The sequence below is a fragment of the Sinocyclocheilus grahami genome, unplaced genomic scaffold (genome assembly GCF_001515645.1).
Source record: "Sinocyclocheilus grahami isolate Dianchi unplaced genomic scaffold, SAMN03320097.WGS_v1.1 scaffold559.1, whole genome shotgun sequence".
In the NCBI taxonomy this organism is placed as follows: Eukaryota; Metazoa; Chordata; class Actinopteri; order Cypriniformes; family Cyprinidae; genus Sinocyclocheilus; species Sinocyclocheilus grahami.
In genome coordinates this window covers 366,477-391,544 of record NW_015505738.1, presented here as the reverse complement: position 1 = coordinate 391,544, position 25,068 = coordinate 366,477, and the positions used below count along the sequence as shown (strand labels likewise).

Here is a 25,068-nt window from a genome sequence, read left to right as displayed (position 1 = left end):
AGCAGTATATTTGTTACAGTATTTATGCATCTTTGTTAACATTAGATACAAATGGCAACTGTTCATTGTTAGTTCATGTTAGCTCCAATAATTAATATGAACAGATATGACTTTTAATCAGCATTAACTAAATGCTTTAAGCGTATTTTTCATTGTTAGTTCACATTAACTAATGTACTTGACTAATGTTAACAAATTGAACCTTGTTGTAAAGTGTTACCAACAAAAAAAATCACATATAGATTATCATTGGCTTTTGCAATCTAACTGAAAGGAAAATCTGAGCGTTTAAATCTATTGTTGGAGCTCAAACTCTCGCGCCGGAGGTGTTCAGGTGATCTGCATGCGGAGGGCCGGTTATCTTCAGCACGGTTCATGTCTCCTCCCATTAGCCCTGACGACTCGAGCGCAGTGTGTAGGTTTACCTGCGGGGAGTCTGTCACCTGCACACACACACACACACACACACACACACACACAGCGTCAGGGCCACAGGCTCGTCTCTGGGCTCATCTAGCGGACCGCTGTGAGGCCCTCATGTTAGGCTTGTGTTGCAGAGAGAGAGAGATCCACCCTGGAGCACTTGGAGGTACTAAACTCCTCAGACTCGTGTGGATTATAGGATTCAATGAGGAAAAGAAAACAGGATACTTTGTTTCATTTTGTCTGCCTGTGTTTCTGGGTTCATTCTGAGGTCCTTCTGCAGTTGACATGAGAAACCATTGGATTTTAAACAGATTCTCCTGCTGATGAGGAATTGGAGAAGACTGGAGCTCTTTCTTTAGGGACAAAAGTACATAATTTGTGGTTTGATGAGCACAGGTTTCATGACACATTTCCTTTTGAAACAGGAAGTTGAGGTGAGGGATATCAAAAGGCTCGCCACTTTTTATTTACGTAACTGATTTAGTTTAGTTCATGCCAGATGCTATTGGGTGGAGAGCGAGTAGTTTAAGTTCAACTAAGTGAAAATGAGAAAGAGTTATGTATATTTTATTAGTTTACTTCAGTCAACATTTTATTTCAAGTAACACTTTTTTATTTTATTTTAGTGTTAGGTAACTATAAAAACCCCAAATTCATTTGACAGAGAATTTCTTTGAACAAAAATGTGGGTGATTTCGGATTATTTTTGTGCTGTTTTGCCAGCAGACAAAGACTCTTTTAAATGTGCTTTTTTCGTTAACAGTTAAGAGTGCAGATAGTTTGTCACACTTTTAACGTCTTTGAGTAAGTTCCTCTGGTTCGTAGTCGTCTAAGTGTGTGTTTGCGTTGAGAAAGCGGGCATCGGAATCAATACCGTCTCGCGCAGCCCTGCGATTATCAGCCGCAGAAATGACAGGCCTGTCTGCGAGCGGTGCGTAGGTTAAGCCCAACATTAACGGTGACTGGGGCAATTAGGAATGTCATTTTAATTATCTGTGGCATCGGAGTGAGAGATGTTCCTTTTATTTGTTTGAAATCAAAAGCAGAGGAGCAGGTAGCATCAGCGCGAGAATGGCAGCCGTAATCGCCTTTGTTCCCTTTGACACTCATAGAAGACGCCGACGAATAGAGAGTGTCATCAGAGGAGAACTTAGCCGGCAAGTAAACATTATCGTTTCTTTGTGTCTGCGCTCTGGAAACACAAAAGACTGATTAGAGATGAGGTGAGGAATCACTGTAATGGCTGCCGTGACATTAGCAGGTTGGAATTATTGTGTTGAAGAGCACAATACCGGCGTGTGATAGGCTGTCTGTCAGCCAAACAATGCTCTCGCTCCAGAGTTTTTACTCAATCTGAAGTTGCACCCAACCCATCATTATTTATCGGCCTTTTCAAATCTTCCAGCAGCGAGTACAAAGTTGATGGATTTTGTTTTTAACTTCTCAAGATGTCATTTCTACTTTGTAGAAGCGCTGTTTCTCTCTCTCTTTCTGTCTCTCTCTTTCTCTCCTTCTGTGTCTCTCTTACCCATTCTCCGTAACCTGTTCATGAGCACATGGTTACTTATTTTGAGAACTTCTTTTATCATCCAAATGTCTTTGTGCCATCACAATCTGACGGTCAGAAGGTATTTAATGTGCACTACCAGTAAAGATGTTTTTGAAAGAAGTCTCTACTGGCTGCATTTACTTGATCAAAAATACAGTAAAAATAGTAAAATTGTAAAATGTTATTTAAATTCCAAATAGCTGTTTTCTATGTGAATATGTTCTAAAATATAATTAATTTCTGTGATCAAAGCTGAATTTAAATAATACATTTAATATGCATTGTAATATTCTGACTTTCTGACAAAAAACATTATCAATGTTGAAAACAGTCGTGCTGCCCATTATTTTTATGGAAACCGTGATACATTTTATTTTTCAGGATGCACAGATGAATAGAAAGTTCAAAAGAACAGCATTTATTTTTAAATAGAAATACTTTGTAACATCATAAATGTTTTTACTGTCACTTTTGGTCATTTTAAAGCATCCTTGATGAATAAGGATGTTTCTGGTTTGTGAGCATGCAGTTAAAGTGGCCGATGCGACGCCCATACTTTCGCTCCAGAACCGCCTTTTCTGCGGTCAGACTCGTGGAAGTGTTCCAGCACCAGCAGCCCGTCCAGAAATATTGCGTCCGGTCGCTGGGCGTGTGAAGGGTGTTTTGAATGTAAATGTGTTGAAGGTATATCTGGACCACACATCAAGTCTGAATGTCTCACTTATTCTTTTGGCTTTTCTATTCTTATTTCCTCCCTCCCTCTTTCTCTGTCTCCTTTCTTGGGTTCTTTCTCTCACGGAGAGCATTACTCAGTCTGAACTTGCCTAAACCCTTGTGGTCACACCTCTTGAAAAGGTTTTGTTTCCCCTGTCAATTGGTATTCAGCCCAGGTCACATACGCACACACATGCACCGTTTTCATTTTAATTTGCACCTGTTGTGCAGTTGTTCGGGAGGCAAGTGCAGACCAGTGGATTAGCCAAAGATCATGTTAGGAACAGATATGCCTAGTGTAATCTTTTTGTCCACAGGGGAATGTTAAGATAGACTGTGCTTTGTGTGTGTGTGCTGGCATACTCTCTCTCACCAAACTAAACAATGCACAGATGAAAATAAATATAAGCCCTTTCTTTATTAACTCATCCAGGATGAGTTTAATACTCATTCATAGTTTATGTATCACATACATGCACAAGCTCAGTGATAACTTAATAATCTGTAATATTGATCATCTGTTTGTATATGTGTTTTTTTGACAGTGTTGGACTATGAGAACGTTGTAGAAACCGGATCAGAGACAGAAGAAGAGGACAGACTTCTGGTGTCGGAGGAGGACGGCTTGCTCAACGGGGCGGGGAGTCCAGTCAGCCTCGTCAATCAAGAGTCTGTGGCTCCGCCCTCTCCGACCCTGGGTCACACACTGCTGAGGAAGACTGTGGATGATGAAGATGATATGAAGGACAGTGGAATAGAGAACGTATGGCATGAAAACGACTTGCTGAGTGCGTCAGTCGATGGTACCGGTGAGTTACGCCCACTTCCTTTATGAAAACACACCCCTTCTGTCAAAGACACATCCTCTTTTATCTTGGATGCACCCATCTTTACTAAGACGCATCCTCTTTTCTCGTAGACATGCCCATCTTCTCTTAGAAACACCCTTTCATCTCTTAGACACACCCGTCTTATCTTAGTCACACCCCATCATATCTTAATAACTCACATCTTCTCTTAGACACACCCTCTGTCCTCTTAGACACACTCGCTCTTATCTTAGGCACACCCATACTTCCTTAGACACACCCTCTGTCCTCTTAGACCCACCCCTCATATCATAGCCACACCCATATTCTCGTAGACACACCCTCTCTTATCTTATACACACCCCTCATCCCTTAGTCACACACACTTTCTCTTAGACACACCCTCTCTCCTCTTAGACATACTCTCTCTTCTCTTAGACATGCCCATCTTATCTTAGACACACCCCGTCCTCTCTTAGTCATGCATATATTCTCTTAGACACACCCTCTGTCCTCTTAGACCCACTCCTCCTCTCGTAGCCACACCCATCTTTCCGTAGACACACCCTTTATTATATTAGACCCCCCTTTCTCTTAGTTACACCTTCTCTTAGACACACCCTCTCTCCCCTTAGACATACTCTCTCTTCTCTTAGACATGCCCATCTTATCATAGACACACCCCGTTCTCTCTTAGTCATGCATATATTCTCTTAGACACACCCTCTGTCCTCTTAGACCCACCCCTCCTCGTGTAGCCACGCCCATTACATTTTAGACACACCCCTCTCCTCTGTATGTTGTCCCTGATATTTTGTTGAAGCCTGCTCTCACTTCCAGTGCAACTACAGCAGAACGCTTCCCTTTAATTATCACATAAGACCCGTTTCTGCCTGTAATTGTTGTAGGCGCATTCCACCCGGTTTGCGGAGCATCATTGGTAATTGCAGTAATAGCAGAGCGTCGCGTGTCCTTGTAAATGCGGCTCCCGGTTTCCTCCTGCAAGCATCATTGGTGCGGGAGGCGCAGTCAGAGACGCAGAGAGATAAATACTCTTAATGAGGGAGAGAGGTAATCATTAAGGGAGGCCAGGCTGCTGCTCAAGTCATTAAGAATCTTAAATGAAATTTTTATTTTTATGATAGCCATTTACATGTGTAATAAGAGTCAATGATTCTTAGAAGCGTATGACAGAAACATAGGAGTGTGAGAGCCCATGGAAGACAGACCATCTAAATGAGCACTTCTTCGCTATTCATTTCTGCTAATGAACTAGCTGTGCACAGAGCCGAGAGAAAGAGGGGGCGTTCGCTAGTCTAAAAATTTAATACGCCCCAAAAAAAGCCAGGGTAGTGGCATTAGGAATACTATGAAGTCTGATTTTCGTTCAGGAGAGCAGCCGGCTTCATCAAGCGTTTTTGGCTGTCTTTAGTCCAGGATTCTCACACTTCTTTGAACTAAAGACCCCTTTCATGACCCCAACCATTTGAGATGCCATAGAATATCACAGAAATGGGAATCGTGGCCACCCACTTTCATAAGCCGACATCCACTGTTACATCTGAGAGTAAATTAAAACTGAACGTGGTCCTTTCACAATTTGTTTTATATAAAAAGTTTTATTTATTTTTATTTATTTTTAGTTAACAATGATAACCCTGCCCCACTCTCTAAACCAACTGCAGTCCTGTGTTTGCAATTAAGGTTCTTGTATATATTTGAAATTTAAGTAAACAAGTTTTAAAGTATACTTGATAGCCAGTGATATATTTGTTGTTATTATTTTCAACATGATGCCACAAATGCTGTTGATAGAGCTTAACTCATATTGAACCCGGAACATTCCTTTAATTTGATAAACCCTCTTGGAGCCGGAATGTCTGTGATTCCGCTGTGTTGCAATTCCATGATGTGTGGTGTGTGTGTGTGTGTGTGTGTTGTGATAAAAACCACGGCCATGTTTCTGCGCTGCTGGGGTGACGTTCATTAGGTCCGGAGGAAGATGCCAAAGTCTCTCTCTCTCTTTTTCTCTCTTTTTCTCTCTTTTGTGCGCTCTTTCCAAACTTGTGGGCACTTTCCTTCGGCGTCTCTGTGTTTTTTCTCGCGTTTGGTGCCGGAGTGTCTGCACTGGTACCTCAGCACATAGCTCTGTCCTGAGATAAGCCCAGCACGCTCTCCCTCGCTCTTTTTTTGTCTGGTTGCTCCGGTCAGTCAGATTGCTGCATTGGTGTTGTCCTTGACTCACTCTCATCTCCCATAATGCCCTTCACTAGTGTGTGACATTGTTATCACTGACGGAGACTTTAAATAAATCACCTGCGTTCCTCCCCGCCCTTGTCTTTCTGTTTTTTCCATCTTTCTTGTATTTCGGATCCTTCCAAGGACCTCAGAGAGTCAGGAGGTTCAGACGGGAGCCGTGTGTTTTCACAGAGCATGCTAACGGCCCGTACAGACGGGAATGTTTTGAGAGTAAACCGAACGGATGGAGTGAAATCATCAGGAGGAATAGATTCAACACGGATCTCCTTCAGAGGCCTGTTTACTCACCCACCACCTCGAAACTGATTTATCAGCCTGAGACGAGAGCACAACTCCCTCGGCTCTCCAAACTGAGGAGGACTAGCTCACCTCCTACTGGAATATTTGCCCCCTGTCCCCCCGAAACACTGATAGTTAAACTGATAGAAACAAGAAGGAGAGAAAAAAGAAGAATCTAAACGGTGGATTCCAGTAAAAGGTCTGTGCAGCAGAATAAAAAAAAAAGATGTCGGGAAAGATCAAAAGAACTCGACAAACTCAGAAAAGCTCAAGAAATAAAACAATTAATGAATGCATAAATGTAAAAATAATAATTGAAAAATAATATTGATATACATATTACATTGTTATATAGTAATATATTATTAGTAGTAGTAGTAGTAGTAGTATTGTAAATAATGAATAAAATAAATAATAAATAAAAACATTTAAATATATGTTATTTAAATATATAGCTTTTTTTTAAATATTGCAATATAGCTCCACAGCGGGTTTTTTTTATTGTTGGAATAAATTACAATATATAAATTATAAACATACATTTTAAGGTGTTGACATGTTTAACACATTATATTTTATGTTTTTACATATATTTTTTATAGTTTTATTTTATGAATGAATGCATTTTATCTAACCATGCAATGTTTTTGATCCCCATAAACTCTATAAAAAGGTGCATTTATATTTATATATAAATAATATAAACAGTGCGTTTATATTTATAGAATATATATGTAGACAGTGATCACCAGAGAAAAGGTGATAAACATTCATCATATAAATCGATTTTATTATTAATATATGTTCTCAGGTCCTTTGCAATAGCAGGTGAAGACGCTGATCTCAGAATGATGATGTTTGAAGCAGGGAGTTGATGCAGTGATGTGTTTCTGTGTTTGTGTTTCTCGTGATGTCAGTGGTTTAATTAGAGACTCAGTGTTTGGTTTGTGTGCTAGAGACACGGAGCAGCAGCGGATCAGTGCACTGGAGATCAGAAGACTATCTGTCTCTCTCTCGCTCTGTTTGCTTGTTCAGGTGGATGGAACATTCTTGAGCTGATCTCTGAGTTTGCTCTCGCTTGTTTCCCAGCGCGCTCTGCTCTCTCTGTGTGTGTGTGTGATTGTTGTCAGTGTAAATAAGTGGGTCATTTTGAGTCCTACATGAGATGCAGAACAAGATGTTTTCTGTCCAGATGCAGTGTGTCAGTGAGCTAATACTCTCCTCTCCTGTCTGTCTCTCGTTCACAGATGAGCTGAAGGGAGACTATGACACTATGGGGCCCGATGCCGCTTTAGAGCCGGTTGGGAACGGTACAGGTGAGTCATGTGAACATGTTGATTTGCTGCATTGAGATAGAGTGCATTAGTCCCATGCACTTTTTGCCATTCATTTTTCCCATAGGGATTTTAAGAAGAAGTCTTTAAGCGTTATAAGGTTTTATTTGAAAGTCAAAGAAAATCAGACAAAAAGACAAAAATGTGTGCTTAATGGCTTTAGTGAGGCAAAGAACTACAGTCCCATGAAGCATTACGAATGGAATTAAAGCATTACGATTGAGAAATCTAAAACTATTCATTTAAAGTTGATTGAATCTGTAGAAAGAATATATTTTAAGTTGATTGCAAAATATGTATATATACAAATGTGTCCCTGGAGCACAAAAGCAGTGTTAAGTCGCTGGGGGATATTTGTAGCAATAGCCAACAATACATTGTATGGGTCACAATTATAAATTTCTCTTTTATGCCAAAAATCATTAGGATATTAAGTAAAGATCATGTTCCATACATTTATTTTGAAAATGTCCTACTGTAAATATATCAAAACTTCATTTTTGATTAGTAATATGCATTGCTAAGAACTTCATTTGGACAACTTTAAAGATGATTTTCTCAATATTTAGATTTTTTTGCACCGTCAGATTCCAGATTTTCAAATAGTTGTATCTCAGCCAAATATTGTCCGATCCTAACAAACCATACATCAATGGAAAGCTATTTATTCAGCTTTCGGATTTCGAAAAATTCACACTTAAGACTTGTTTTGTGGTCCAGGGTCACAAATATGTAAGCATTTTGAGAGCATAGGGAGACTCAATTACATCGTTCACGGTGCTTCATGCGAATGGTGCACTTTTCTCGCTGCAGCTCTCTGATTGGTGGAATTTTTGTACCGCCTCATGGGTAATGTAGTCTTTATTGTGCTATTAAACAAGGGTACTTTAAAAATGTTGAATTAATATGAACAGATGGGTTATAACGCAAGCATATATATCGTTGAATAACAACCTCAGAGCTCACAACAGGTCTGTCTTTAAAGGTTTATCAGTTATTGTTGGAAAAATCATTCTCATGCTCTATTAGCATGTCTGTGACGCAGCATTTCATGCAAACTGAAACGTCTAACTTAAAAATTATTCCACTGCTGAGATTTACGCAGCAGAAGCACATCAGCATTGTTCATATGAATCCACAATCATCCGAGTGATTCCTGCTCTCTGTTTGACATCATCACACACACACTCTCACACACACACACACACACACACACACACACACACACACACACACACACACTCACACACACACACACTCACACACACAAGGGTTTGTTTTATGAGAAACACCGTTAGGTCGTGTTTGAGCTGTCATCGCTGATGTAGTTCAGGAGGAAGGATGTGTAGTTTTAATAAATCTTTCTAATGTTAGACACACACTCCAGAGATAAACAGCCCACGATCCTCCTCTGCAGGGAGGGACGTTCTGGGCTCGAGCGTCAGGAGCGGAAGGAAAAAACATTAGGACGTCGACTTTAGAGCACTTTCTTCTGCGAGCACGAGAACTTCCCCAAATCGCATTGCAGGCCAAAATCTAATTTGTGCACAAACTCAATTTATTTAGATCATGTAAGCCACAAAACCCACAGCAGCGAGGAGCTAAACGTGTTCATTTGTCGGGCCGCGGCGCTCACGCGTGTTCACGTGAATGATAGCGAGGCAGGTCTAGTAATGAGAGAGGAGGGAAATCATTTGCTCTGTTAAATAATGTTAAAGGGCTGCCGGCTCTCTGACATTTTCAAGACATTTTTGACAGCGACACAGCCCAGCGGCTCGACCTTTGCACAAATGAGACGATAAAATGTTTACTGTCAGACAAACCTCAGTGCAGAGTTTATACCTTACACAAGCTCGTCCTAATTAAAAGGTAGCTGATAAAATTCAAGCCGAACATGCGTTGTCTCTCTGCTGTAATATTGAACTTGTCTGACGAATGGGAGAGAGCTATTTATTCTCCGTTAGATAATATTATGTTACATAATAACGTAAAACACCTTCGGTTCGAGTATAGAGCTATAAAGTGAATGTGGAGCAGCTCAATTATTTGATGAAATACACAGTGAGATCTCCAACTTTTGATTGCTGACTTTGATATCTTGGCAAATCTGAGCACATTGTTTGAGATCTCTTCTGAAGCTTTAGAAGAGACACAAGAGATTATCTTTATTCTCAGGAGAAACTCTTTATTCAATGTCACTGCTGTCTTTATGAAACAGTTGAGATTTGAAAGACATTTAATTTGTGTTTTTTCTTTCTGTGGGCATTTCCATGATGATTTTCAATTGCCAAAAAACACATAGCCTCAGCCCTGTTGATAAAATTCCCCCTCATTTTTAATGTAATTATCAGAATCCACCTAGTTAGGAGTTCGATTAGAGATCTAGGAAGTGATGTTGGGATTACAGCATACGTGTCTGCTCCTTATCTGACTGCCTCTAATACATTTAAAAGTAGAAAAAAGGGTTTATCGTTAAAAGCTTTTCCACAATTCCAATGGTTCTAGATTAACTCATATTTCTTATTTTAGTGGCCATTAGGTGGCTAGATAAGGCAGTAATTTAGACGTATCCCTCCAAGAACGTTTCTCTAATGTTCCTACGTTCTTTTTATCACAGCTGCTGCCGCATGTTTCCATCACCTTCCAGTGCACCATATTTTTCTCATGCAAGCAAGAATCCAGGTTTTATTTAAACACACTCTCTCTCGCTCTCTCTGTGTGTGTGTGTTTCTAGTGAAGAGCGTTCACTGCGCTACTGAGTTTGAGGATTTCTTCGGGAAGCGTAAACTGGTGGACAGTGAAAGTCATGTGGTCAGCATTGCCGAATACCTCCAGAGAGGAGACACAGCCATCATCTACCCCGAGGCACCAGAGGAACTCTCCCGTTCCCGCCTCGCCACGCCCGAAGCCAACGGACACGAGGAGAACGGTGAGAATGCCAGGCAGCTGTTGCCGCCGTCTGATTGGCTGCATGCCGCAGTGTTTACCTTTGGAGCTGCGTGCAGCTGTCCGAGTGGTGAAATCATACACCCTAAATTTCCCGTCCCGAGGGGGGCAGCTGGGGCGCATTACCTCTCTTAAGAAGAACGTGTGAAAAATTAGACGTGCGAGCCACCAGAAGTGATTACAACAGAGAGAACACAACTGGCCCCCAAACGCCGTCAGCAATTGCTTTGTGTTCAGGTTTAAACCATGCTAAACAACTGCTTTTAGCCAGTTAGGGTTAGTAGCAGTTTATTCTGACACAATCCAAAGAAGTCAAGGCCAATTCTGTGGCTCCTAGACCCGTATTTAATTTTGAACACCAAGTGGTGACCCATATACAAAAAACATAATGTTACTTTAAGCTGCATAGAACCGACACAAATGCAATTTTAATATAAGAATGTTTGGTAATACTTTACTCGATGCCTTAATGTGTAATGCAAAGTACGTTATAATGTATTATATATTTTCAGTAATAATGGTAACCAAAATATTGTCAGATTTATTGTTATAGGCCAATACATTGTTTTAATGCATTATACTTTCTAAAGGTGTAAAAAAAAAAAAGTATGATAATGTAAAGGCTTCAAGTAAAGTGTTAACAAATGTTTTTATATGTTTCTTTAATATCTACTGAGCAGAGGTGGCTAGTGGCTAAACAATGCTATAACTGCAATTATCATGTAAATAAGATGGACACAATTTAGTACATTTACTTTAAGCTTAATTTCATAATCTATTCATTTAAAATTTGCACAATATTTATATTATCCATTCCCAAAATGCTCAGTGGATATTAAAATTGACCACCTTTTTTAAGTTATTGGCCGATGCCATCATCTTGAAATGGCTAAAGATCATCCTAATTATGTTAGCCTGGCTAACATATCTGTCTGTCGCTAGTATGTTCCCACTTTAGGAGTGGAAAATAGTTTAAAACATGAATGTGTTATATTTCTTCCGTCGCATAAAGCCCATGAGCAAAACTCAGCAAGTTGTGTGAATTCGAATGCATCTACTGTGTGAGTTCATGCATTGGCGTGAGTGCGTGTATGGGTGGCAGTGCCAACTTTGACGGTGGCACACAGTGGAGCAGATTGTACAGATACCTCCTCGTACCATCCTGGGCACAGTGCCCATTCGCTGCCATTGATTTGCTGACCTTTTGGCCCACTGCCCCTCTCTCTCTGCTGCAGACCTGCCACCTGGAACTCCAGATGCTTTCGCCCAACTGTTGACCTGCCCCTACTGCGACCGGGGTTACAAACGCTTGACTTCCCTAAAGGAACACATCAAGTACCGGCACGAGAAAAACGAGGAGAACTTCTCCTGCCCTCTCTGCAGCTACACGTTTGGTTACCGCACTCAGCTGGAGAGACATATGGCCACACACAAGCCAGGACGAGATCAGGTGAGCCACACTTCCTCTCTCGCTCTCTCTGTCTAATGTGCTGTATTCCCTCGGAGAAAAGATATCATTTTGATTGGCAATCATTATTAATTTTTCATGGCATTTTGAAGATGCCGATCTTTTAATGGTTATAGCCTTAATTGAGGTCTAAATGGTTTTTTGATGGCCTGCTCTGATATGATTCTGCAGTCTTATATTCACGATCGAATGACTATGCTAATTTCCAATTTAGATATTGTGTCCGCTCTTTAGGTTTTCTTTTTTATGTTCTTTAAAAATCAGTTTGTCTGCGGTGACAGAGTAACACATCATAATTTCCACATGCGTAAATGATAAACGTGAGCCGCGCACTCAGCGTTTTTTCTCTTAACAATCTGTCGCAGCATTATTTACACACATTATATGGGTTGTTGTGGTTGTCGTGTCAAATATAAGACACATTCCCCTGATACACTGGGTCTCTACTGGCAAATAAAGCAGGTAAAAGCAAAGTGTCACGCTGATCTCTCTAGAGACTGAACCACTTAAAACTTATCGTTACGACTCAAAGCGCAGTGTGACAGCAGAATTGCTGCTGTAATCATCTGAGATGAGGTACAGGAGCGCTTTTATCTCTCAGACATGACGTTGTGACTAGAACAGACTGATTTGATACACGACGAGCTGCCAACTTCTTCACCTGGTGCCACGGGCCGCTCAAAACATGAACAGATGGCCCATTCTGCACCCGTGACCTCTCTAATCCACAAATTACTTCCTATTTGTTGGTCTTTGTTTGTGCGCTTCATCTTGAAAGACTTTCCTGTTGAAAATTTGCTGTTGTCTGGAAATTCAGTGGCCATTGAAATCAGTCCATGATGTGCAGTAGAGCGCTCTACGTGTGTACGTGACTCCGGTTTACCGATACTTGCTAAGCCCAATAACATGCACATACCCAATCAAATGCCGCGCCCACATCATGCTTGACACACTTAGCGCAAGTGCATCACGCCGGGTGGAAAAATCCCTCTCCTCTCGCTGCTGCCAATCACAATTAGGCAGACGGAGTGACTGTATCACATCGAGGGTGATGGTGGGACCAAAACCTGCTTCCATCCTCAGAGGGATGGTGGGGGGCATAAAGCAGCTGTTGCTGTTTGTTTATGCGACTCGGCAACATATGAGCGAATGGTGGGTTCCCTCCCCGCCGTGGGCCGCCCGGCTCCCTGCTTGATGTTTGAAGGTTGCCGCTGTTTGAACAATCCTCCCTGTGTCCTGTGCTTTATGCCATCTGTCTCCAGCGGAATGCGGGCCTCTCTCTCTCCCCACCAGTTGTCGGAGCCGATCATGGGCGGCGCTCACAGGCCTTTTGTGTTCCTCTGCCCGTTCGACATACTCACCTCCCACTCTGAATTAATTGTGCTCGCCTGGTGCGCTCTCTGCTTCTCTGCTCTGACACCCGTATTGTTGTTGTTATTATATTTTGATTTTCGAGACTCTGCTTTGAATTGCAAATGCGAGGGGCGCAGCGCTCATGTTCTAACTTTGAACAGCAAATGAAGTGCCTGCCTACGAGCCGCATTCACGCATTATTAAAGAGACGTTTGAAGCCTTTAAACAGCCTACAAATTTGTGTCCAATTATGAAATTGCAACATTTATTCGAGCCCACCTTTTTGCATAATGAACTCTTTGCACAGGTATCTGAAGGATGTGTTGGTTAAATATGCGTGATTTATTTGGAACGATTATGCTAAATTAGATGAAGTGGATCATTTCTGTCTCCCTAAAGAGAAAACAAGTCTTAAAAGCAGGATTCTTTTTGTTCTTTTTTTTCCGCTGCCAATGCAGCATTTCTGGCTCTAGAGTCAGGAAATTAAAAGGTATGAGTTGCTCTGTTATCGCTGCTCAAATGCACCCAACCAAAGCAAGATGCTGCTTTACAACAGGGGCCATTTGGCCCATCATGAAATTATTCACTGAAATCTTGCATGTTGTGTGTTTGTGTAAGAGAAGCTCATGTGAATATTTTCTCATCCACAGCACCAGATACTCAACCAGGGTTCTGGCAACCGCAAGTTCAAATGCACTGAATGTGGCAAGGCCTTCAAATACAAACACCATCTAAAGGAGCACCTGCGGATACACAGTGGTACGTCCTTTTCTTTCTTTCATAACTCGTTGCCTTAGATAAGAATGTACTTGATTCTGCATCAGAATGATTGGGTTCTTTCTTTGTCATCTCTTCATTAAAGAAGTTTTATTATATGAAAAGAGGGCGCACACTCATTACGTTGAAAGAAATGCAATCAGTGTCAATAAGAACATCTCTCGCTTCTTGATGTGATCAAATTATTTGTCTGTCTTCACTGTAGGTGAGAAGCCATACGAATGTCCAAACTGTAAGAAGAGATTCTCGCACTCCGGGTCCTACAGTTCACACATAAGCAGTAAGAAATGCATCGGACTGATCGCCATCAATGGCAGGGTGAGGAACAACTTGAAGACGGGTTCATCTCCGACCTCTGCATCATCCTCCCCTACGAACACCGCCATTTCGCAGCTACGACACAAACTGGAGAATGGCAAACCCCTCGGTCTGCAAGACCAGTCCAACCACCTCAACATCAAATCTGAACCACTGGACTTCAACGACTATAAGCTGATGATGGCCTCTCATGGCTACGGTACAGGCAGCCCCTTCCTCAATGGTGGTGTGAGGGGAGGCAGCCCACTGGGCATTCATAACTCCCAGAGTCCCCTTCAGCACCTGTGCATGGGGATGGAGGGGCAAATTCTGGGATACCCATCACTGGGAAACAACCTGAGCGAGGTACAGAGGGTCCTGCAGATCGTGGACAACACAGTTTGTCGACAAAAGATGGACTGCAAGCCAGAGGAGATCTCCAAGTTGAAGGCGTACATGAAGGAGTTGGGTTCCCACATAGAGGAACAGAAGCAAGCGCTCACCTCTACCGGTGGACCCCAGAACACTCTTCCTCTTATCAATCACAATGGTGCCACCAAGAGCATCATAGACTACACACTTGAGAAGGTTAATGAAGCCAAAGCCTGCCTTCAGAGCTTGACTATGGACTCTAAGAGGCAAATTAGCAATATCAAAAAAGAGAAGGCGAATCATATGCTAGATATAGTTATAGAGGACAAAACGCACGAGAATAATAATCTAATGTTTACACCCTTCTCCTGTCAGTATTGCAAAGAGACCTTCCCTGGCCCCATTCCCCTGCACCAGCATGAGCGCTACCTTTGCAAGATGAATGAGGAAATCAAGGCCGTGCTTCAGCCCGCTCAGAACGCCTCGACCAACAAAACTGGCTTGTTTGCTGAGAAACACAGCCTCTTGCACCCCTCCGTCATCCCTGAGAAGGTCGTCAACGGCCCTATCAGTCCCTACAAGGACCACATGTCAGTGCTGAAAGCTTATTTTGCCATGAACATGGAGCCCAACTCAGAAGAACTACTGAAAATCTCCATAGCGGTCGGCCTTCCACAGGAGTTTGTGAAAGAGTGGTTTGAGCAAAGGAAAGTCTTTCAGTACGCAAACTCCAGGACTCCTCCTTTAGACAGGAACCATTTGGAGTCTGGTTATCCGGTCTCCATTCACACGCCCATTAAAGACTCATTAGGCATCCGGTCTCCAATGTCCCTGGTCAAAGGTACTGACCGCATCACATCCCCCTCCATCCCAGAGCTTCATAATAACATTAACAACTGCGACACCCCATTCAGGCTCTCCAAAACCCTTCAGTTCTCCAACCACAAGCCGCTGGGGGATAAGCTGGACCACTCCAGAAGCAACACGCCATCTCCTCTAAACTTGTCGTCTGCCTCCTCCAAAAACTCCCACACTAGCTCTTACACACCCAACAGCTTCACCTCTGAGGACCTGCAGGCTGAACCTCTTGACCTCTCGTTGCCAAAGCTCATGAAGGAGCCAAAGCACATCTTGACTGTGAAAAGCCGACTCAAGCTAAACAGCACCCCCACTGACCATAACCACGTCATGACGCCCCGGGAGCACGCAGACGAGCCGCTCAACCTGGCTTATCTGTCCAAGAAGGAGTTTGGCAGCCCCAATGCAAACAGCAATCTGGACAAAAGCTCGAGCCCAATGTTTGGTCTGAACCCCTTCGCTGCCAAACCCCTGTACACCTCCTTGCCACCCCAAAATGCATTTCCGCCCCCCACGTTTATGCCCCCGGTGCAAGCCAGCCTCCCGGGGCTGAGACCCTACCCCAGCCTCGACCAGATAAGCTTCTTGCCACACATGGCCTACACGTACGCTGCAGGCGCGGCCAGCTTCGCCGAGATGCAGCAGAGGAGAAAATACCAGCGGAAGCCAGGGTTCCAGGTAAATAACGGACACTCTGTTTCATAAACCCTCAGGGCTTGTGTTTCTTTTTTCTATCCCTCTGGTGAGTGGCGCTCAGCTTCATTCAGACACTAATTAAAAGCCTCTCAGAGTGGGAGAGGGGAGCTCACCTCACGCCCAGCGGCGGATGAGGCAATGAAAGAGAACCGCGGTTCCTTGTGGTAGACGTCGATGCCTCTAGTGCCATACGCTGTTTTTTTTTAGTGGTGACGGTTATGTTGCCAGTTCTTGAGTGGCTCGTCCAAGATACCAAGAGCAGGAAAGCGTCAAAGTGTCAGGTGTTCGGCGGTCTAGCGTAGATGCGCCTGTGGCGCCGCTGCTCTTTTTCCCATTTCAGGTGTGAGAAACATCAGAGACATAGAGAGTCAGTGAACCTTAGACATATCTCTTTATTTCATTTTGCTCCTTTTTCCTCTATATTTCTACAGCGAGAAAAGCTGAAATGAGCTTGAGCATAAAGATTAATAATGCACACTCCCCATGTTCATTACAGCTCAGCGCTGAGGGCTGTTTAACATCGGGGAAACCATTCTGATAAAAAAGTATTAATAATGTTTCCTATTCTAAGTTATTAAATTAGATTTTAAAAATACAGCTAAGGGCATTTAGCTCAAATTGATTGCGGAACGATAGCACAGAGCTTTTTAAAAGAGAGTGCGCAGAAGTATTGTCAGTCCAGAGCCGGCTGTCCTTAATGAGGGCATCGTCGCTGCAGTTTTGGCCATTTTGTGCCCCTCTTGATTTAATCATTACCGTTTGAAATTAGAGGACTGTGGCAATATTCCCTGCTAAGACTCTCTCCTTATTGTTATTAGCTTCTAATGTAATAATATTTTTTCCCCATTAATTTAAGTTTAAGCCTATCGGGGTAATCTCTGCTCAGATAAATACTGCGCTAACACCCTTTCATGTATGAAATTAAACCAAATTTGAATGCAAATATATGGAATAAGGTGTGATTAAGAAGAGAGAAAGGCCTCATTTGTAATATCCTGCCTTTACATGCTTTTTTCAGGTCGCAAACATTTTAATGTTTAATTCGTATAAGACTACTACTCCAGTTTTAACTGAGAAATGCATATCTTATTCATATTTACATGCTAAATTTGAATCTCTTTATGTTAAAAAATAAATAGAAAATCATGAAATACATAAATAGATTAAACAAGCAAGTTCTCTGTTGATCCATTCTGTCATTTACAATTTATTGTCTATTTTATCTGGGTCTATAATAGATTTAAACGTACAGTTTAATACGAACAGTTTTCATTACAAATAATCATTAAAAATATGAATAAATTATATAATTAGATTATGTTGTTTTGAATATATTAGATTTTGAATTGTAATTGATCATAATCGTAAGTAATTGTTTCGGACAACTATGTTTGTTTTATTCTAATGCTTATTCATTTGTGATTTGTTATTTTTATTATCGTTGCACTGTAGAGTGAACCGCTTTGTGTGATGACAATAGAAATAATACTAAACTCAAGGAGCTAACGGTCGCCGTCTCTTTCCAGAGCGAGCTTCTCGACGGGCCGGCAGATTATCTGAGCAGTCTAGATGATATGGCCGACCCCGAGGCCTGTCTGTCCAGGAAGAAGATTAAGAAAACAGAAAGTGGTATGTACGCGTGTGACCTTTGCGACAAAACATTCCAGAAGAGCAGTTCCCTCCTCAGACACAAATATGAACACACAGGTATATATACTGTTCTAGACACCATCATTTAATAACTGTCTGTCTAACTCCAGAATATTCACGCTGCTTCTTGCTTTCTTCTTTCGCTCTGTCTTTTTCCACTACCTTAATCATGTTTTCTTTTTCCATTTTTTAGTAAAAACTAACATGTTTCTCTCCTGTTGACAGTCAGTGAGAGGATTTGTAAATGTAATTAATGTGGCAAAAACATGACACTGACATTGCACTAAATTAAGAAAATAATTAAGCAAAACTAAACAGTTAGAAAAAAATAAACACACAAGAAGCTGGACTGAATAATCTCTGGAATTGTCTGGGAGTGAACGGGAGCATGAACCTTTGACCTTCACACTGTTAGTAGAGGCTACATTCACACCTCATATTTATTTAATTAGACTTTATTTTGGATGACTGTATGAACAGGAAAAATTGCATTTATATGTGAAAATAAATGGGCAACATTTTTGCTAAATTACTTCAATGTGAAATTTTTAGGTTGTAAATGTTTGTTTTTTTTTACTTAAAAAAAACAAACTTTTAATTATTTAAAAATAATTATACAGAATGTTTGTGCATATACATATAACACTGCAGAGGGTTAAAAACACAAGATTATTTAAATAAAAAAAGGCATAGACCAGAAACATCAATAATTACATCTCTAGAATACAATTAATTCCACACATATAAGCTTTTATTAATACAATAATTGTTTTCCAGATGGATGGGAGAAAAAAGTGGCTGGAGCAGCTCTGCAGCTCTTCAGAAATACAAACGGAGCGTCTGTCAGCTGAGAGCAACTCTAGACAGCTTCATTGATTATAAAGGGAGCGATTTAGTTTTGATGCATTTTGATGTGCAACTCATGCCGGCTGTAGACATGGAGCTTAAGGTCACATTCTATTCCAGAGACCAGCCAGTGTGAATAAAAGAGTACAATAAAAGTGAATTAAAGGAGGAGAGTAACTGCGCACACACACACACACACACACAGTTTCTTTCTCTTGATTGCATCACCGTTTACAGTCAGTCTGGAAGGACATGGGAATTAATCCACTGACGTGAACACAACGTTTTCATTTCCCTATCTCTCTCTTGTCTTTGTGCTGTCTCTCTCTGTCTCTCTCTAAATGTGAAGCTCTGACTAGGACTGATATTATAGTTTATCAGTGTAAATGTGAAGTTCAAGATTGGTTTTTCAATCAGAGAAATCATTATTTTAACCTAAGGATGTATTGTAAATATGTAATGCAAGCAGTACATTTCTGAAAAAAATTGCTAAAATAATTAATGCATGATTTCTCACTGTAAAAAATAAAGCAGCATATATATTCACTTTTATTTATATGCACCAGTATGTCAATTTTTAGTATTACGGCTCAGCATTTACATTATGTATTTTTTATAAATAATTTAATATATGAAAAATGCAACAGGGGTGTTTTGAATCAGTTCATTTAAAATAAGTGAAATTCAAATAAATAACGCATATTTCATATATTTAAAGAACATTAAATGTCAAATATGAAGTGCATTAAAACAAACACAGTATACACAATGTTGCTTAAATGTATATTGCCTTCAGAATGATCACAAATAATCACAACCTGCACATTAATTTTTAAATGTTAATGTAATGTATAGAAAGTAACGTTTTTATTAAGGGCAATGTTTACCCCCTACAGTTGATTTACAGGGGCAAAAAATAAATGAATAAATAAAAAAAATACAGAGCATGTCAGCTGTGAATCAATTAATAATAATAATAATAAAAAAAACACTATTTGACTTATTACAAAAGCAGTATTTTAATAATTATGTATGTTAATTTTACAATCAGCACATAGAAGTGATGCACAGATATTATATCAGGTAAACATTAAGCTAGAACACATTTCGCATAACTGTCCGGTGATCTGTTTTTAAATTATATAGCTTCATATAGGTTCATGAAAAAAATAACTCCATATTATGTGCATATTGAACATCAGTCACCTCTGAGAGCGTGAATACAGATATCTGACAGCTACAGGTCACTCGACTGGCCTAGAGGAGAGTATGATGGAATATAGCAAATATTACATAAAACCCCAGCAATTAAATATCTGTGGCATTTGTCGCTTTTGTCTCGTGCACCTGACCGCAGCGTCTCCCCTCACTCTTTTCCTCTTTCATTCATGCCATCCCTCTCTTTCAGCTCTTGTCTTTTCTCATGACACGTCACCTCACGCGACAGGACAGAAAAAGAGTTACGCAGCAGGAATCCGCCAGCGCATTTCACTCTATTTGTTTGTTCCTGCGCTCCAGCTCTGTGTTTGTTTGGTTTGCGCTGGTTTATTTATGTTGCAGTGTTGTAGCGCTTGGGCCCTGCGCTGCCTCACCGCTTCACGCTTCACTTCTGTGAGGGAATGTTACAGAGTAAATACACAAACGAGACGGCGGCGCGTCAAGCAGAACCAGAGCAGGCAAACATTCATAACACTGGATTATTTTGGCTCGTTTTCATCGGAACCCTTTTATTTGGTGTTTATTTATTCTGCTGTGTGTTTGTGAGGAGTGCATATCCGCTCGCTCACCGCGTGCAATCTGTCGTTGTGTGTTTCCGCAGGTAAACGGCCACACCAGTGTCAGATCTGCAAGAAAGCGTTTAAACACAAGCATCATCTGATTGAACACAGCCGCCTGCACTCCGGAGAGAAGCCCTACCAGTGCGACAAATGTGGAAAGCGCTTCTCGCACTCGGGCTCGTACTCGCAGCACATGAACCACAGATACTCGTACTGCAAGAGAGAGGCGGAGGAGCGCGAGGCGGCCGAGCGAGAAGCCAGAGAGAAGGGTCACCTGGAGCCCACGGAGCTGCTGCTAAACCGGGCGTACCTGCAGGGCATCGCTCCACCCGGATACCCAGAGCATACACCAGAGCCTATCCTGAGGGACGGCCTGAACGGGAGCATTCGGGAGCGACTCAAGGAGGTGGAAGGAGCGTTCGTGAAGATGGCCCGGCGAGACGAGGAGTTCGAGGAGGAGGAAGAGGAGAGTGAAAACAAAAGCATGGACACCGACGGGGACACCATGAGGGACGAGGAGGAAAACGGCGAGCACTCGATGGACGAGAGCTCCGTGGACGGCAAAACCGAATCCAAATGGGATCCCGAGGACGGCGTGGAGGACGCGGTGTAGCCGCTCGCTCGGGGGACGGGTCGTCTGCGAAGCTGCATTATGCAAAAATTAAAAAAAAGGAAAATAAAATAAATGAAGTTTTAAAAATGTGTACAGTATTAAGGCCTAACGTATGTGTGGTGCTACCATCCTATGTGTTCCATAGTATTTATAGCACAAACTAGTAACTTGTACAAAAATTGCACTCTGCTTCTATAATCACTACGAGAATAATGAAATTATTTGCTGATGTATATTTATACAGTGTTAAAAAGGGGTGCAGGGGATCAGTATTTAATGCGTTTTTTCTGCCCTCGCCACACACACTCTTTTAGGCCGAATTCACGTGAAGGACCGTAACAGTATTCCGTTTGCTTTGACGATTTCGAGTCTTAAAGAGACTGTTTAGAGAGAGAACGATCATTCGACCGGGACAGACGACGGATGGACTGAGCCTTTGGAAGGTTGTTGCCTTATATGCAAACTTGTTAATCAGCGCGTTTCTAAAGTGCCAACCCTGTTCAGTATTACAGGAGAGCGACGCCGAGTCGTCTCTCTCTCTCTCTCTCTCTCTCTCTCTCCGATCAGCTCTTTAGTTTACAATGACGTTTGTGCAATTTTGTTCTCAGTATTACACCAAACCGTTTCGCAATGACAGCATTGCATCCTTTTATTTGTAGGTTTAAATGACATCTTATTTATGTGGCCCATTTTGTATCTCCTGATTTTATTTATTTCATACTGTACAGTACAGTATTATAGTTCTTCAATAAATAGATCTATTTTAGTAAAATGGAAGCTGGAGTTGATGAGAGCATTTATTGTGTTTTGAAACATTAATTGTGAAATGCAATTTTCGATTTAATTTCAGTTAATTTTTTGGTTGTTCTATTATTTTTTTCCAGTTACTGGAAATTCCAAAATTTGGGAACTTTTGATACGATATTGTGAGAACACTGTATTTTCAACTGAAAAAACAAACAAAAAAAAAACAGAGAAAATAGATCCACTTTCATGTATTTTGTTGAAGTGGAACAGGGACAGTTGAAATTCAATGTATGATAATATCATGACTGAAAACACACGAATCTTTCCTGAAATGTCTTTGTAAGAGTATTATGGACTTTTTAATTTGTAATTTCTCTTGGAAATGACCATGCTCAAATAAAAGTAGCCAAATTAAAGAACTTTTCAAGAACGCGTGTGGATGTGAGTGAGCGTGTGTGGACTGAATTATCATACGTCGTCCATATATTCATGTGTTTTTGTTTTAGAGGACACTTCAGTTCTGGCTTTGACTCTATGAGAGCGGCGGAAATCTCACCTTTCAAAGGTGATTCTCAGGCTCCGTCATTAGATATTCCTACAACTTCAGAGCCGATGAAGGCCGAGCAGGTTTTCAATGAACTCTTCAAATAAAGAGCAGAGAACCTGTCGAACAAAGCGAGAGCGAGACAGACAGAGAGACAGAGAGACAGCTTAAAGTGTCGAGTTCCTACAGCATATGCATATGAAAGCACAGATCAAACGCTCTCTCTCTCTCTCTCTCACACACACACACATACACTGAAGACGCCCAGCCATCCGCATCTCCTCACCTCACCTGATCAATTGAGTTTACAAATGACAAAAAATGATTTTTAAAAATATTCTTTCATCTATTCAGTTTCCCAGTTTCAAATGTTCATTGAGAGAACAATTATAACATAACTTTAAACTGAGGTTAGTAATAATAATAATAATACTTTTTTTATATATAAAATGGCATGCATATACACAAAGAATTGTCACAGTTTGTAGTCCAGTGAATATTTATCATGCTGGTTTGTTTTTGAAAATCCAAATCAATTCCTATGAACACAAAGCATGTATATATTTAATGAAACGCTGCTGAAAATTGGCAGCAGAATTACTTCTCATTGAAACTGCAATTAGAAAAAAATTAATAAAAGTGTAAAATTACAACATATGTGACAGTTTGCTCAAACAAGGGTGACATTTGTGGAAAAACAACTGCACAGTTCTACAAAAAAATGTGTTATTGGAGTTTTAGTTTGAAATGTCTAAAAAATAAATAAACCAAGACGATAAATAAAAAAAACAAGACTCAAGTTGTGAACAATTTTGACAGCTAGTCCTGGTCGTCCCCGTAGAGTATATTTATACTTACATACATAATTAGGATAAAAAAGAGTTTTGTGCCTCAGGTTATAGTTCAGTGTGACATATTTGGCAGCCACAGTGTGTTTCAATATAATTTTAATGTGTTCATTATCATTTAAAAAAAAGTCATAATTCCAGCAGTCAGTAATATCAGCCAGTTCCTGTATTTATGTAGAACAGCTTTTCAGTGTCGACTCTCTTTTTTAAAGGATGTGTGTTTCTGTTGTTTTCAGCTGTTGTTGTCATTTTTCATGCGTTTAATGTCGCTTAGAATATTAATTAGCTTTTTTTATTTGGATGATTAGTCAGGATTCAAACCCAGTGCTGCCCACAGGGCTATCGGCTCTGACAACCCTTACCTATAATTGTATATGACTGTACATGCCATTGTGTTATTTATTAATGACAACATGAGTTCAAAATGTCTGATGTGAAGGAGAAACAACATTCATGCATAACAGGGTTAATAAATATCATAAATGAAAGGCCTTAATAATTCTGTGAATCACTCAAACGACTCTGAACAGTCACACGGCTGCTCTACTGTTCGTACAGTACGTGTGTGTGTGTGTGTTTTGGCGGGTGTGTTGGTATGTTTGGAGTTTCTTCCGTCTGATGATTCACTGCTGCTCTTTCACCAACTGTAGCTGAGAGACAGACAGCACTGTTTCTCCTGTCTCGCTCTCTCTCTTATGCGTTCATATTGCTGTTGGCTCGGTCCTTTTCTCAAACATCTTTCTCCTGCACAGTTTAAATCTTCCAATGCAAAAACAAGCGTCACTCTCACATATAATATAACAGCACACACACACACACACACACACACACACACACTCAGACACTTTTTTTTGCATTATTGACACACTGTTTTCATAATTAATGCTGTACAGTTGCTTTGACACAATCTGTATTGTTAAAATTGCTATATAAATAAAGGGGACTTGAATTGACTTGACACACACACACACACACACACACACACACACACACACACACACACACTCACACTCTTAACACATGCCTCTACACAGTGCAGCCTTTTAGACAGCATATTGTAATTGTATCAGTATCAGTCTATATGAATTATTGTAATTGGAAAAAAGGAAATTGATAATTTCCTTTAAATAATAATTATAAAAAAAGATATTCTGAATCAGGTTTCAAAATAAATGTATTCAAAATAAATACATTTTAATTCTGTATATTATTTGTAAAAAATATAATGCATGTATGAAAATGTTTTAACATAAGGCTGAATGTGTTAATGCATTAATAAAATAATTCATGAACTAAAAATTAAAGACAATTTTTAAAGTATTTAATAATCTAGGTTCATGTTATTTTAGAATACTATTGGCCATTGTTAATTAAAATTTGTTCAAAATACATTTTACAACTTGTTTTTGTTTTATTCATTTTTTATACAACGTTACAAGTGTATTAGTATAAGTGAAAATTATCATCAACATTGATTAATAAATACTGTAAAGATAAAAGGCAATACACTAAAACAATAGCAACGTTAACGGAACTATATTAAATTAAACAAATTTAAATGAATATATAAAGATTTTAGTTTATGAGTATTTTCTACATGTTACATACGTTCTAAAATCTTTATTTAGAGAAGATTTGAATCATATTAATTTACACTGAAAATAAATTAAACGTATATACACTGTTCATCAAAAGTTTGAACACGCTTGACTAAATATATTTCACATTGTCTAAAAAAAATATTTTGCTCATTTACATTTTCTGCTGAAATGTTTAACATTAAAAGTTTTCATGTGTGTCATGTTTCAGTGACTACATCATTCCCATATTTCCATGTATTTCATTTTTTCATGACTTTAATGTTATTTAGACATTATTTAGATATTAGTTTATATATATATATAT

At 40.3% G+C, this 25,068-nt stretch overlaps 1 protein-coding gene across 1 annotated transcript; it reads left to right on the top strand.

Moving 5' to 3' along the window:
- Positions 1-2,479: 2,479 nt before the first annotated feature.
- LOC107556205 (zinc finger E-box-binding homeobox 2-like) lies at positions 2,480-22,197 on the top strand. The gene is made up of 9 exons (XM_016239261.1): positions 2,480-2,624; positions 3,235-3,498; positions 7,284-7,352; positions 10,105-10,299; positions 11,552-11,766; positions 13,788-13,896; positions 14,120-16,119; positions 17,664-17,844; positions 20,453-22,197. Exons 1-9 carry the CDS (start codon positions 2,480-2,482, stop codon positions 21,022-21,024), a joined length of 3,750 nt encoding a protein of 1,249 aa, XP_016094747.1. The 3' UTR covers positions 21,025-22,197.
- The last annotated feature ends 2,871 nt before the right edge of the window (positions 22,198-25,068 follow it).

Excerpts from the sequence above, each read along its gene's own strand:
- LOC107556205 (XM_016239261.1), top strand. The coding sequence starts at position 2,480 with ATGTTTCTGGTTTGTGAGCATGCAGTTAAAGTGGCCGATGCGACGCCC. Across the intron at positions 13,897-14,119 it reads GCACCTGCGGATACACAGTG|GTGAGAAGCCATACGAATGT; the intron begins GTACGTCCTTTT and ends TCTTCACTGTAG. Across the intron at positions 16,120-17,663 it reads AGCGGAAGCCAGGGTTCCAG|AGCGAGCTTCTCGACGGGCC; the intron begins GTAAATAACGGA and ends GTCTCTTTCCAG.